The sequence below is a fragment of the Cebus imitator genome, unplaced genomic scaffold (assembly GCF_001604975.1).
Source record: "Cebus imitator isolate Cc_AM_T3 unplaced genomic scaffold, Cebus_imitator-1.0 Scaffold486, whole genome shotgun sequence".
NCBI classification, from domain to species: Eukaryota; Metazoa; Chordata; class Mammalia; order Primates; family Cebidae; genus Cebus; species Cebus imitator.
In genome coordinates, this window is record NW_016107801.1 from 668,843 (window position 1) to 681,252 (window position 12,410).

At 51.5% G+C, this 12,410-nt stretch overlaps 1 protein-coding gene across 2 annotated transcripts in view; it reads right to left on the reverse strand.

Annotated features, from left to right (window-relative positions):
* LOC108292287 (ficolin-2) overlaps positions 1 to 3,843 on the reverse strand; it is a 26,674-nt gene extending 22,831 nt beyond the window's left edge. Inside the window, exons 1-4 of one of the 2 annotated variants that reach the window (XM_017513078.2) lie at positions 3,713 to 3,843; positions 1,989 to 2,102; positions 1,252 to 1,305; positions 84 to 116 (exon numbers count right to left, since the gene is read on the reverse strand). In XM_017513078.2, the coding sequence (XP_017368567.1) occupies positions 84 to 116; positions 1,252 to 1,305; positions 1,989 to 2,102; positions 3,713 to 3,779 (268 nt within the window). In that variant the 5' untranslated portion in view covers positions 3,780 to 3,843. Of the gene's footprint in view, positions 1 to 83; positions 117 to 1,251; positions 1,306 to 1,988; positions 2,321 to 3,712 lie in introns of those variants that run through there. The other variant, XM_037732978.1, reaches the window with a different exon arrangement.
* Positions 3,844 to 12,410: the final 8,567 nt, after the last annotated feature.

Consider the following 12,410-nt stretch of genomic DNA (forward strand, 5'->3'; position numbering starts at 1 on the left):
GCTCCTGGTGGGTGCAGGTCGGGGTGGGCTGGTGTGGGGTGCATGTGCAGGCGGGGCTGGAGGATCCGGGGCCTGCCACCCACCTGTGTTACACAGATTGGGTTCCTGAGGGTCTCCTGGAGACGGGGACAGACAGGCAAACACACACAGTAAGAACTGGAAGTCAGATAACTTGTCCCCCGCACAGAGCAGAAGATGGTGGCGCTTGCCTCACTTTCCTGACATGAAGGTGGCCACTGCCCCCCAGAAAAGCTGCTAGTGCCTGTGGCCATCTGGGGTGGCTGTGGCCTTTCTTGTCCCTGGAGGCAGCAGAGTCACTGGGCCTGAATTAATTGGCCCCTTCCTCCTGCCGCATGTCCAAGCTAGAGGGAGCTTAGTGCTTCGGGGTCTCCCTGAACCCCTAAAGGCTCCAGAGTGGCCTGTGTTTGTAGATGTGGCATGAAGGGTGCGGTCAGGTGGGGTCTGGGCAAATAGGCGTTTATTTACATTTAGAGGCAAAGTATGATGGAGCCTCCAGCTGAGTGAGAGAAAGTGTTCCTCTCCCAGCGCGTCCAGCGCAGCTCAGAGCAGCTCGGGGTGGACAGAGCGGTGACAGGGGCTGCCCTCCCTGCAGCACGCTGCTCTGGTTTTCCTAAATGATCTGTACACACACGCATCAGACAGCCGTTGTAACGTATGTATTATACACATATAATGTGTCTATTGTAAGTTCACACAGTCTTGATCAGACTTGTCATTAATGCTCCCTGCCCACTCGGGCAACCTAGGTTTTTAAACAGTACCCCAAAAGGATTCCTGCAGGGGTCAGAAGACACGAGGTGACAGGACAGGGGAGATGGCTGATGAGATGGGGTGAGAGGGGCTGGGAGAGGTGAGCAGACGACCCTGTCCCACCCACCCCAGCAGACACTGACCTTGGAGGGGGAAAGCTTGGTCTCAGGTCTACCCACAGGTGGATGCCCAGGCTCTGAGAATCCCCACCATTGAGACCGTTCCCCTGACTAAGAACCCCTCCCCCACACTAAGGCCTCTGCCCCTGAGAACCCCCTCGCCCACACTCAGACCCCTCCCCTTGACTGAGAGCCCCTCCCCCACACTGGGACCCCTGCCCCTGAGAGCCCCTCCCCCACGCTGGGCAGGTGTGAGCTCTGGCGAGGACAGCGTGGCAGCCCCAGAGGCCCCATCCACGTTCCTCTGCAGCTGGGTCTGAAAGGGCCTCACAGTCCCTCCTCACTCTGGTCCCCTCCTTACCCTTGAGCCCTGGTGGTCCTGCCTTCCCAGGGGCTCCAGGGGGGCCGCGTTCTCCTGCAAATTCCAAAGACACCGCCTTAAACAGAGCTCCCTGCTCAGGACCCGAAGAACCCACCCTGGAGCTGGCTGCTGTGACTTCCAGTCATGACCAGGATCCTGTTTGGGCTTCGAGGTGACCGTGGCCCCACCTGAGTGTGCCCGTCCTGCACCAGAAGGTTCTAGACCCAGGACCCAGGCCTCACAGGCTCTCCTATCTACTCAGGGGCAGGAAGCTGGAAAGTCAGAGCCCTTCCCAGAGCCTGTGGGTGCAGTCCCGGCTCTTCCCCTGCCAGGCGTGAGAACCTGACAATTGTCCTCACTTCCTGAGCTGCAGGTTCCTCCTGTGAAGCTGGTCCCTGAGAGACTTTTAGCCCCACAGCCCAAGTGAGATAGGGACTGGGAATCAGAGTCCTGCTGGTGGCCACGCAGCGACGGTAGGTCAGGACTGAAACCAGGTTTGCTGCCAAAACACCCACTGGGCCCTCACTAGGTCATTAAAAGATGAGGACCCGGCTAAGGCATTTCAGAACGCTGTTGGGCCCTGGGAGTCGGCTCCGTCCCTGCCTCTAGCAGGGCCCGACCCAGGCTCTCGATCTAGGAACCACGGTGGGGGTGTTGCCCAGCTCAGCATCTAGTTTCAAAAACAGCAAGAGCCAGTGCCCCCGGGATGCCCGGCCTCCCCACTGGCCCGCACTTACCTCTCTGTCCATTGGCGCCTGCCTCTCCCTTTGGCCCTGGGGCCCCCGGCAGCCCCGGGCAGCCTCGGAGAATGGTGAGCTTGTCGGAGCCCTCCACGCCCACCACCTTCACCTCCGCAGAGAAACACAGGTGGGCACTCAGTGCCTGGCCCAACAGCGCCTGGGAAATGAGGTTTTCTGCTCTGCTGGGGCCTTGGTCTGTCCTCACCCCTTGGGCACTAGCGAGGAAGGGAGGTGAAGGGGGGCAGAGCCCTGGCGTTGGAGGCCACCCCCACCTAGGGGAGTCTCCTCTCCTCAGTGCTATGTGCCCTGGGGAAACTCACTGCACTCGGAGCTTTGCCCTCTGGGCTGTCAAGTACGGATCATAACAAGGTTGTGGCCAGGGCAGGATTAGAGAATGCACATTTTAAATCTCTTACAGTGATTTATGGCACTTAGAAAGAGCTGCATAAACAGTGGGCACTTCCAGTAACTAATGACAATAAATATTTCTAAGAAAATGGGGGGATTGGGGCTGACATAGCATTTTTCCTCCCAGACCCCTGGAAGGTGGCTGTGGAATTCTGGGCTGGAAGGGGCCTTCTTGGTCCCGTGGAGAGGGGCCGTGTGGGGTCCAAGGACACAGAGCCGGGGCGGCACAGCTGGAGCCAAACTGAGGCTGTTGACTTCTTTGAAAGAACATTTTTGTTGTTGTTGATTACAAATCGACAGGCCCTCCTAGGGCCCTCTTAGAGGCGGTGTTCTGAAGCAGCGCCCTCACCCCTGGCTCACTGGTCAGAGCACGTGTAGACCACTTCTTTTATTGGCTTATTTTTTTCTCCTTAAAAAAGAATACTTAATAATGTTAGATAATCTAGAAAATAAGACATGCTGGGGGGAAGAAATTAACTCGCCCATAACATAACCAGCGCAGGGGCCTGTGTGCTGTGGGTTTCGTCCTAGCCCCACCGGGGGCCTTTCCCCGCAGAACCCATCATTGCCCCGGTACCTTGGTCCACTAGGAGCAGGCTCAGGCCATGGTGCCCACTACAGCTTGTGGAAGCCATCCTGGTTCTGAGCCCAGAGCAATGTCCTCCAGCATGGTCACAATGCAGGGGGGCCAGAGCCCCCCCCAGAAGATGGAGCCACGGGTGGAGCTGCCGGGAGTCACCTGAGTGCCCCAGGAGCCCAGGGAAGGAGGTCTGGAGCCCTGGGGTCATATCGCCCTCACTGGACCACATCAGGGACACAGCGGGAACCTCCTGTCCCGAGTGCCAGGTGCATTCCCGGCCGAATTCCCCACAGAGCTGGGGCCTGACCCTGCTGACCACATCCAGCTGGGAGGTCTCCCAGTGATGGTGACCACGGCACAGACTCTGACTAGGCCCATCCCCAGCCAACGTCCTACATGCCCACTGCCTCCTCACAGGCCATGGGGCTCTCACGACAGCCCTTCCGTGGAGGAGGACTCAGCCCTGGGAAAGGGCTGCTGGGCGGGACCCCCGTGGGCTGGGTGCTCTGGGTTGAGGACCCGGCTCCTGTGTTAAGCTGCGTCTGTGTCTCTGAACCTCTGTCTCCTCTTCAAAGTGTGAAGCTTAAAAAGAGCTGTTGAGACGATAAGCCAGGAACCTTCCCAAAGGGCCGGGTGCCAGGCCTGGCGCGCCGTGAGTGGTCAGCGAGTGGCCGCTGTCAGCTTCCCGGAGCCTGATGGCTCTAAAGTCCTACTCCCCTGGGGGCTGACTCACCTGGACAGGTGTCATCAGTCAAGGCCATGGTGCACAGGAAGGAGAGGACCAGGAGACCGGGTCCCATGGCCCCGGCAGCTCAGCTCAGCCCTGGGGCCCTGGTCTTTGCCACTGAAGGAACTTCGTGGCCCTCACAGCGCTGCGGCCACCCACTGTAACCTCTGTCTCTATTTCCCAACCCCACTGGGGATGGCCACTCCCTCCCAATGGCTAGGTGGCCCCAACTGGCAGTGGAGACCGCCCCGGGGCCATTGTCTTCCACAGGCCTCACCGGCTTCCCGCTTAACGAGCCTGGCTTCCCCTTTAACGAGCCTGGCTTCCCCTGGCGGGGACACTGCCTGGCAGAGGCTCCCTGAGGCCCACGTGGGAAGCGCCCGCCCATTTGTGTCTTTAGAGAAAGCCCGACGGGGACACTGCCTGAGGCCCGCGCCAGGCAGAAGGGCTTGTGGAACCCAGTCCTTGAGGAATTCACTTGCAGAGAATCTGCTCTAAGTCCACAGAAGTTTAGCAACGTCCACGGCGTCTGAGGTGGTTCCCAGGGGAGGGAGAGGGAAGCAGGATGGTCACTAGGGGTCTCCCTGGCCATCTTGCAGGGAGTCAATTCTAACCTTAGAGGACACTGGCTGGCGAAGGTGGTGTGGGCAGACCAGGAGCCTTCCCAAGGAACTGGACCAGGGGCCCGTCCAAGCCAGTTCCCCACAGACATGTGGTGGTGACTGGGACAGCAGCAGCTTCAGGTGGGGGCAGGGATGGGGAAGGGTGGCGTGAAAGTGCTCGCAGGGAACATTGGACACCTGCCCCCTGAACCAGGGAGTAGGCAGATTGGCCCCAGCTTCAAAGCCTGACCCGCACCTCTTAGAGAAGAGCAAAATCCCGAAGCAAACGCTGTTCTCGGGTTCAGTCCCATTAGGGAGAGGTGGCAGGCTGTGGTCCCAACTGCACCGCCAGCATCCCTGCGCAGGGGTCAAAAGGGCTAGAATCACGACCCCAGTGGAAAGAGCCTTGTGAGGCTCAAGCCTTCATGGCAGACCAGCTCCACGTCCCTGGCATCATACGGGCCTGAGGACACAAAGCCATTTGAAGACCACGGCTTTGACCACGCCAGACCCAGTGTGAGCAGAACATGGCTGGGAAGGAGGGGCAGGCTCCCAGGGGTGTGTGGAAATGGAACCCAGAGATGTGGTCTCCCTCCTGGCACCTTCTCTCCTTGCCCAAGTGCCATGGGCAAGACTCACAGGGAAGCAATGAGCCCCTCAGAGCTGGTCACCCAAAGCCCATGGCAGCCTGCCCGGATTCCCTGGGCCTCCGTCACCTGGGCTCCCCGAGTGCTGACTGCCTCCTGAGTAGGCGTCTGTTTCTTCTAAAGTCTAGACAGGATCGAGAAATTGAAACTCATAGTATGAATATTTTAGCATAAAGTAATCTATGTCCATTTGGTATTTTGAGTATTGGAGAATTTGGCCTATGTCAGTGACACCTTGATAATCCAATTGAAAATGTGAACTCGAGGAATTGAATGAGTTAGTGATTTTATGTGGAAATCTGTGGCGTGTGTACAGTTTTAGAACGTTTAAGAGACCTCCCCTAGGTTCATCACAGTTGTATGTTTAAATTATTAGATATTGAAAATTAGTTTATATTCCGAGTTTTATATTTATTTATATTTTTATTTATATTTATATTTATATTGCTAAAGGTGGAACACTGAAATACTAAAATATAAATTTAAATATATTAATTTTGGAAGTGCAATTAAAATGCTTAAAGCTATTAAATTAACTAAGTCAGCAATGGACCCAGAATTATTCACAGGCCCCATAAAGGAAGTTACTAAACTTTGCCTGTTACAGGTAGAACAAGGTTTAAATTAGCTAGATTTAAAGGCTCAAGGAAGCACTGGATTTTTGAAATTGTTATTTTAATACATTGAACAAGTTACATTTGAATTGATCTTTTTTAAAAACAAGATCACAAGGGTGATCTTCTCTGTGGGAGAAATAAAAGTAGCAATAAAGCACCATGGAGGGAAGCACCCACATCACCAGGACCAGGAAGAGTTCGGCTGCTGGGCCTCTGAGGGCATTTTTGCTAAGGATGAGGAAACAGGGGCCACAGAGCTCCCTGTGGGTCTACAGATGCTGCTGCCCCACCCCTGCCTCCCTCCGCCCCCCTCCACGCCCCATGTCCTTACTGGCAGCATTCCCCGTGCCAGCACACAGGGATTTGGCTTCAAACTGTTCTGGCCCCATGTTGGAAATAGATGCTCAGTGCTGCAAAGAAAAATCAACACTGAGAAAAAGGATTTTTCAGCAGTGAAATTGTCACTTCCCGGACTACAGGAATGGTTCCCTCACTAGCCATCGTGCCATGAGAGTACAATGAACAAAGGAAAACACACACATTTATCCCTTACGCCTTTGGGGTCGTCCTCACTGCTGTGTCTGCTCTCCGTTGGCTGGAGCCAGACCTCACAATCTAAACTAAAACCCGACTGGGTAATGATTTAAAACTTTTCTAAACAGGTAAAAGCCATGGAGAGCTGGGACACGCCTGTGAGCACGTCCAGCACAGGTATCTTGGTTAAAGTACAAGGACACAGAATGTACTACGTGCCTGTAAGCACGGCCTGTCTCACAGCTACATAGGATAGGGCTTCACAGAGTTATTAGCACACTTATTCTTCAATAAGAAAGGAAATTTTATAAAGGAACTTTTCTATTTCCCACACTCACAAATATGAGAGAAAAAGGGCTTGTGTTTAATAAACACCTACTACATGCCAGGTACTGATGTATGCCCTGTGGTGCAGGAGGGAGCAGAAAGATCAGTCCCTGTGTTCTTGAAGCCTGTTCAATTGAGGACAAACAGAAAATAAATAAGTAGACAAATAAATGTTTAATTATAATATCAGATCATATAACTCGAGAAAGCAATGTGGGCTGCAAAGTAAATATGAGTAGAGAGTATTATTAAGGTAAAACAAACTGAAAAAGACACCGCCTGCTATCGCAGTGGCTACACACACACGCGCCCCCACACATGCACACACACACATGCATGCACCCACACATGTATGCATACACACACCCCACATACACATGCACACACATGCACGCACACCCAAACCCACACATGCACACACACGCATACATGCATGCACACACGCACACACAACACACACGTGTACACGTATGTGCACACACATGCATGCACCCACACATGTATGCACACACACACACACCCCACATACACATGCACACCCACACCCACACATGCACACACACATGCACACACATACACACATGCATGCACACCCCCACCCACACATGCACACACATGCATGCACACACATGCACACGTATGCAACACATATGACACATGCACACATGTGTACACATATGTGCGCACACACATACACACACACTCACATTTATTTCCTCTTGTCGTAAAAGTATAGGATGAGTGCTCCAACCAGGCACCTCTCCTTCCACAGTGATTCCAAGTCCCCAGCTACTTCTAGTATGTGGCTCTTCCACCTTCCATAAGTGGCCCTGTCCTGAGGATAGTCTCCATTCCAGCCACTTGGAATTGGAAGACAGCATGGAGGATCCTGTGGCAGGGGCTTCTGGTGACTCTCTGGGGCCCAATGGTGATGATGCACCTCCCTTCCACCCATCACCCCTTGGCCTGACCTGTACCACAGTTGGGTGACTGCAAGGAACACTAGGGAATGCAGCCTGTTTGTGTGACTGGGAACAGGAAACAGGGGTTGCTGAGCACACAGGAAAATGAGCTGAGGCTGTCCAGAGGATGTGTTTCAAGGTTTCTATTTGCGTGGCGTGTGTTTTTCTATTCATTTGCTCTCATCCTGTTTGTCTCTGCAAACGCCTTTCTTGTAAACAGCATACCACTGGATCCTGCTTTAAAAAAAAATCCACCCTGACAATCTGTGCCTTCTGAGTGCTTAGTTGATTTACATTTAATGTAATTACCAACATGGTTCTGTTAGGCCTGCCATCTTGCTACTTATATTAGATCCTGTCTTTATTCTCTCTCACCTGCCTTGCCTTGGGCTGCTCAAGCATTTTTTAGTACTTCATTCTCTCTCCTCTGTTGGCTTTTTATTTATTTATTTATATTTATTTATTTTGAGATGGAGTCTTGCTCTGTCACCCAGGCTGGAGTGCAGTGGTGCCATCTTGGCTCACTGCAACCTCTGTCTCACTGGTTTAAGTGATTCTCATGCCTCAGCCTCCCAAATAGCTGAGACTACAGGCACAGCCACCACGCCTAAATTTTTGAAATTTTAGTAGAGATGAGGTTTCACCATGTTGGCCAGGATGGTTTAGAACTCCTGACCTTCAAGTGATCCACTCACCTCGGCCTCCCAAAGTGCTGAGATTGCTGGTGTGAGCCACCGCACCATTTAAGGGAAAATCTTGAAAGCAGCCAGAGGAAAAGAAAAAAGAAAAAATTAATCAAAAGGGTAAATGACTTCTCATCATAAAAGGAGAAGAGCATGAAAGAACATTTCTAAGGTGCTGCAAGACAAAAATTCTTAACTTAGAATCGTAACGAGATGATTCAAAAATGAAGGTGAAGTCAGATTTTTTTCAGTTAAGTGAAAGCTGAGAGAATTTGTTGCCAGCAGATCCATGTCCCCAGCAATGCTGAAGGGAGGTCTGCAGCTAGGGGAGGTGTTACCAGATGGAAACATGGATCCGTGGGGAAGGTGGAAGAGCCGTGGAAGTGGGAAATCTGAGTGAGACTCTGTCTCAAAAAAAAAAAATTGTTTTCCCCTGACCTTTTGTTTTTGGCAGTATGCCTTAGTGTGAGCTTCTTTGTTTCTCCTGCTAGGGTTTCATTGAGATCTTAGATGTGCAGGTTCATGCTCTGGATCAGATTTAGAAACTTTTGGCCAGTATTTTTGGCCACCTTCCAGTGGCTTCTTGGCAGCAGGTTTATTGGCGTCTCACCCATGCATGCTGACATCAGGAGGCAGGGCGTCAGAGAGCAGCAGAGGAGGACAGGACTGGTGCGAACCAGCGTGGAAGCCACTGACTGTACAGGTGGGTCCACTTCTGCACCACATGGGGTGTCAGTGAGCAGGGTGACTGTCACCCACTCTCCCTCACGTCCTCACTATTTCTCTAGACTGCTGAAGCCATCTCTGTGCCTCCCATGCCCACCTTCCACACCGAATGCCAGGAGCACATTTTTAAAGCCAAGCTATGGTTACATCTGTCTCCTGTCCTCAAATCCTTGAAATCTTCTTCTGCCCCCTCTTCCCTCTCTCTCCTTCTGGAATGCCACTGCATGCTTTCAGCTTGCTCACTACCTTTCCATTGAAAATCGAGGCTACGTGCACTTGTTCTAGAAACTTCGTTTTCCATGCTTCAACTTTGGTATCTACCAACACTTTTTTGTATTCCCTGATCCTTCCTTACATTTCCCATCTAATAAATGTTTAATTTTACATATCTCTACTTTTGATATTTATACTTTGCTTGTCATTAGATTTCCATATCTTTTTTTGAAATCCTTCATTTCCCCACCCACTACATCTAAGTTTTCTTGCTTATAAATTAACATATTTATTCTACTTAAATAAGTTGCTTGCAAATTTCAGCCTCTGAGCACTCATTCATTTGTTTCTATTGGCTTTTTCCTTTTGATTATGTATTACACTTTCCTTCTTCACTTGCATGTCTAGTAAGTTTTGATTTTGTGCAAAGCATTGTGAATGCTACATTATAAAACACGGAATTCTGTGCCCTCTCTCAGAAAAAGCTGAGCTTTGTGCCAGCAGGCAGGCAAGTTGCTGGAAGATCACTTTTGATTCTGTGGGTGCTTAGTTTTAGACTCTGTTAGAATGGGTCTATGCTGTCCTTAGTCCCGAGGTAAAAGCTTTAGTTCTGGAATATGGTGCTTATGTAGTACTTAAGCACTGGGTCTCCATGGAAAGCCTGGTTTGCCAAATTCATTCCAAGTGTGGGGCTTGAACTCAAATTGTCTCCCCAACACTGGGGAGCTGCTGGAATCTCTCTCAGCCTTCCAGTGGCTTCTCCCCAGCAGGTTCATTGGAGTCTCACCCTGGCATGTTGCCTTCAGGAGGCAGGCAAGGATACAAAAGCCTTCAGTCAGCAGATGCTGGGGCTTCCCCACATGGCTCCCCCTTTTTCAGGATTTCTCACCCCAGTCCCAGCCACGCCGGTAGGCTCCATCTCTGTCATCAAGTCTTCAGCCTCATAAGACAGCTGCCTTCAGCTTGGCCAGTGTCCCTTGCATTCTGTGGACTCGGAAGGGCCCAGGGGAGGAAGTCAGGGTGCTCGGCTCTCACGCAATGTGGCTCCTATTTCCCGTGGCTTCCCTCACATCCGGATTCTGCCTGCTTTTAGTTACTCTGCATTGCCTTCCAATAGTTGTATTTTCATAGGTTTTCTGGAGTATTTTTGTTCACAGGAGAGTTCATCTAATGTAAGCTGTTTCTCAACTGTCAGATGCTTGAAGTCTGAAGGGTGAGTTTTTTTAAACTTTTAGTTCCACAAAGCCTCTCTGAAGAGGTGACATTTGAGTCAAGAACCGAAAAACATGAGTCAGATATACAATATTTGGGGTAAAGTCTTACGGAAAAAGGAAAAAGTCTTGTCGGATCTGAGAAACAGTAAGGAGGCCAGGGTGTCTAGAGCAGCGGAGGAGGACAGGACTGGTGGCAGCCAGCATGGAAGCCACTGACTATACAGGTGGCCTGGGGTCTATTCCTGCACTGTTATAGGTAAAATTTTTGATGCCACGAAAGTAGCTCTTGAATATAAATTTCCTCAGCAAGGTGATTTACTTCTCTAGAAGAGTGTGGCTCACAGATGGAGCAATGGCGAGTGAACACCTGGACAGGGGAGGGAAAGGGGCACTTACGCCTCATGGGGGTCGCCCCTACGGCTGTGTCATTCCCCTATTGGCTAGGGTTGGACCGCACAGCCTAGTCTAATTCCAACTGGCTATTTTAAAGGGAGCAGGAGTGGCGGGGTGGGCATTTTGGTGGGAAGGATGGTTAAGGGCAGGTCAGAGCAGGTAGCCAGGGGTCAAAGCAGGTGACTGGAGCAGGTGACCAGGATGAGTCAGGATGGGGCAGGGGACCGGGGAACAGATGTGAACTACTGATTAGAACTGGTGGAAAAGGTTGTTTACTGAAACGACAAGGAAGCTAAACTTTAAAATGGAGGACAAAGAACTGAACATACTGACATACCGATTCTTTGAAGGGAAACCTGGGGTTCACTCTATCTAACAGCACCAAGTGGGGTGTCAGCGAGCAGGGCGACTGTCGCCCACTCTTTCCCTCACGTCCTTACTATTTCTCTGGACTGTGGCGCCATCTCTGCCTCCCATGCCCACCTGCCATACCAACACCAGCTGCACATTTTTAAAGCCAAGCTATGATTACATCCGTGTCCTGTCCTCACATCCTGCCACTGGATGTCTGTCCATTGCTCCTGAACACAGTGTAAGCCTAATAAAGGGTTCAAAGCCACTATCCATATTCTGGGCCGCGCCTGATTTCCTGCATTGTCTGTCATTATTCATCTAGCCTCTGGCAAACCGGGAATGTTGTTATTATCCACACACAATGCACTTACATGTCTTCCTCCAGAACATTTCTGAAGATGCTGTCTCAACTGTGAATTCCTCTCCCTTGTTCATCTCTGAATCACTTCTTGTGCAGGCATTTCATTCTTCTTTCTTCTGAGCAGCAATCATGCTCTTCTCCCAGAGGAAAATTAGATGCCAACTGGGGCAGAACAAACCAGTACGTGAGACCCCAGTCTCCTCTATCCATGCCTAGGTCCAGCAGGGTCTCATGCAGGAGAGAAACAACACCTTCCTCCCCTGACGAATGATTAAGAGGGTGAGATTGGCTCTCAGTGCCACGTGGCAGCATGCCCTTGGCCTCCATCCGTTAGACGAGCCCTCCCACGCTTTCTCTTCTTTCTCAGGATCTGTTCTTCTGTACCAAAATTCCACTCTAAATAAAAGTTGTCAGATTGATTTCTACTGAAGAATCAGAACCTTGCTAGAGAGGTTTATAAGAAAAATATCTGGCCGGGCACAGTGGCTCATGCCTGTAATCCCAGCACTTTGGGAGGCTGAGGTGGGCAGATCACAAGGTCAGGAGTTCAAGACCAGCGTGGTCAACATGATGAAACCCCATCTCTACTAAAAGTATAAAAATTAGCCGGATGTGGCGGCAGGTGCCTGTCATCCCAGCTACTTGGGAGGCTGTAGCAGGATAATCTCTTGAATCAGAAGGCGGAGGTTGCAGTGAGCCGAGATCACACCAGCCTGGGCAAAAGAGCAAAACTCCGTCTTAAAAAAAAACAGCCGGGTGCGGTGGCTCACGCCTGTGGTCCCAGCACTTTGGGAGGCTGAGGCGGGCATATCACCTGAGGTTGGGAGCTGGAGAGTAGCCTGGCCAACATGGCGAAATCCTGTCTCTACTAGAAATACAAAAACTGGCCAGGCATGGTGATGGGCACCTGTAGGTCCAGCCACTGGGGAGGCTGAGGCGAGAGAATCACTTGAACCTGGGAGGCGGAGTTGTAGTGAGCTGAGGTCATGCAGTCGCACTCCAGCGTGGGGGGCAGAAAGAGACTGCGAGACTCTGTCTCTGAGAGGAGGAGGGTGGGGAGGGGAGGGGAGA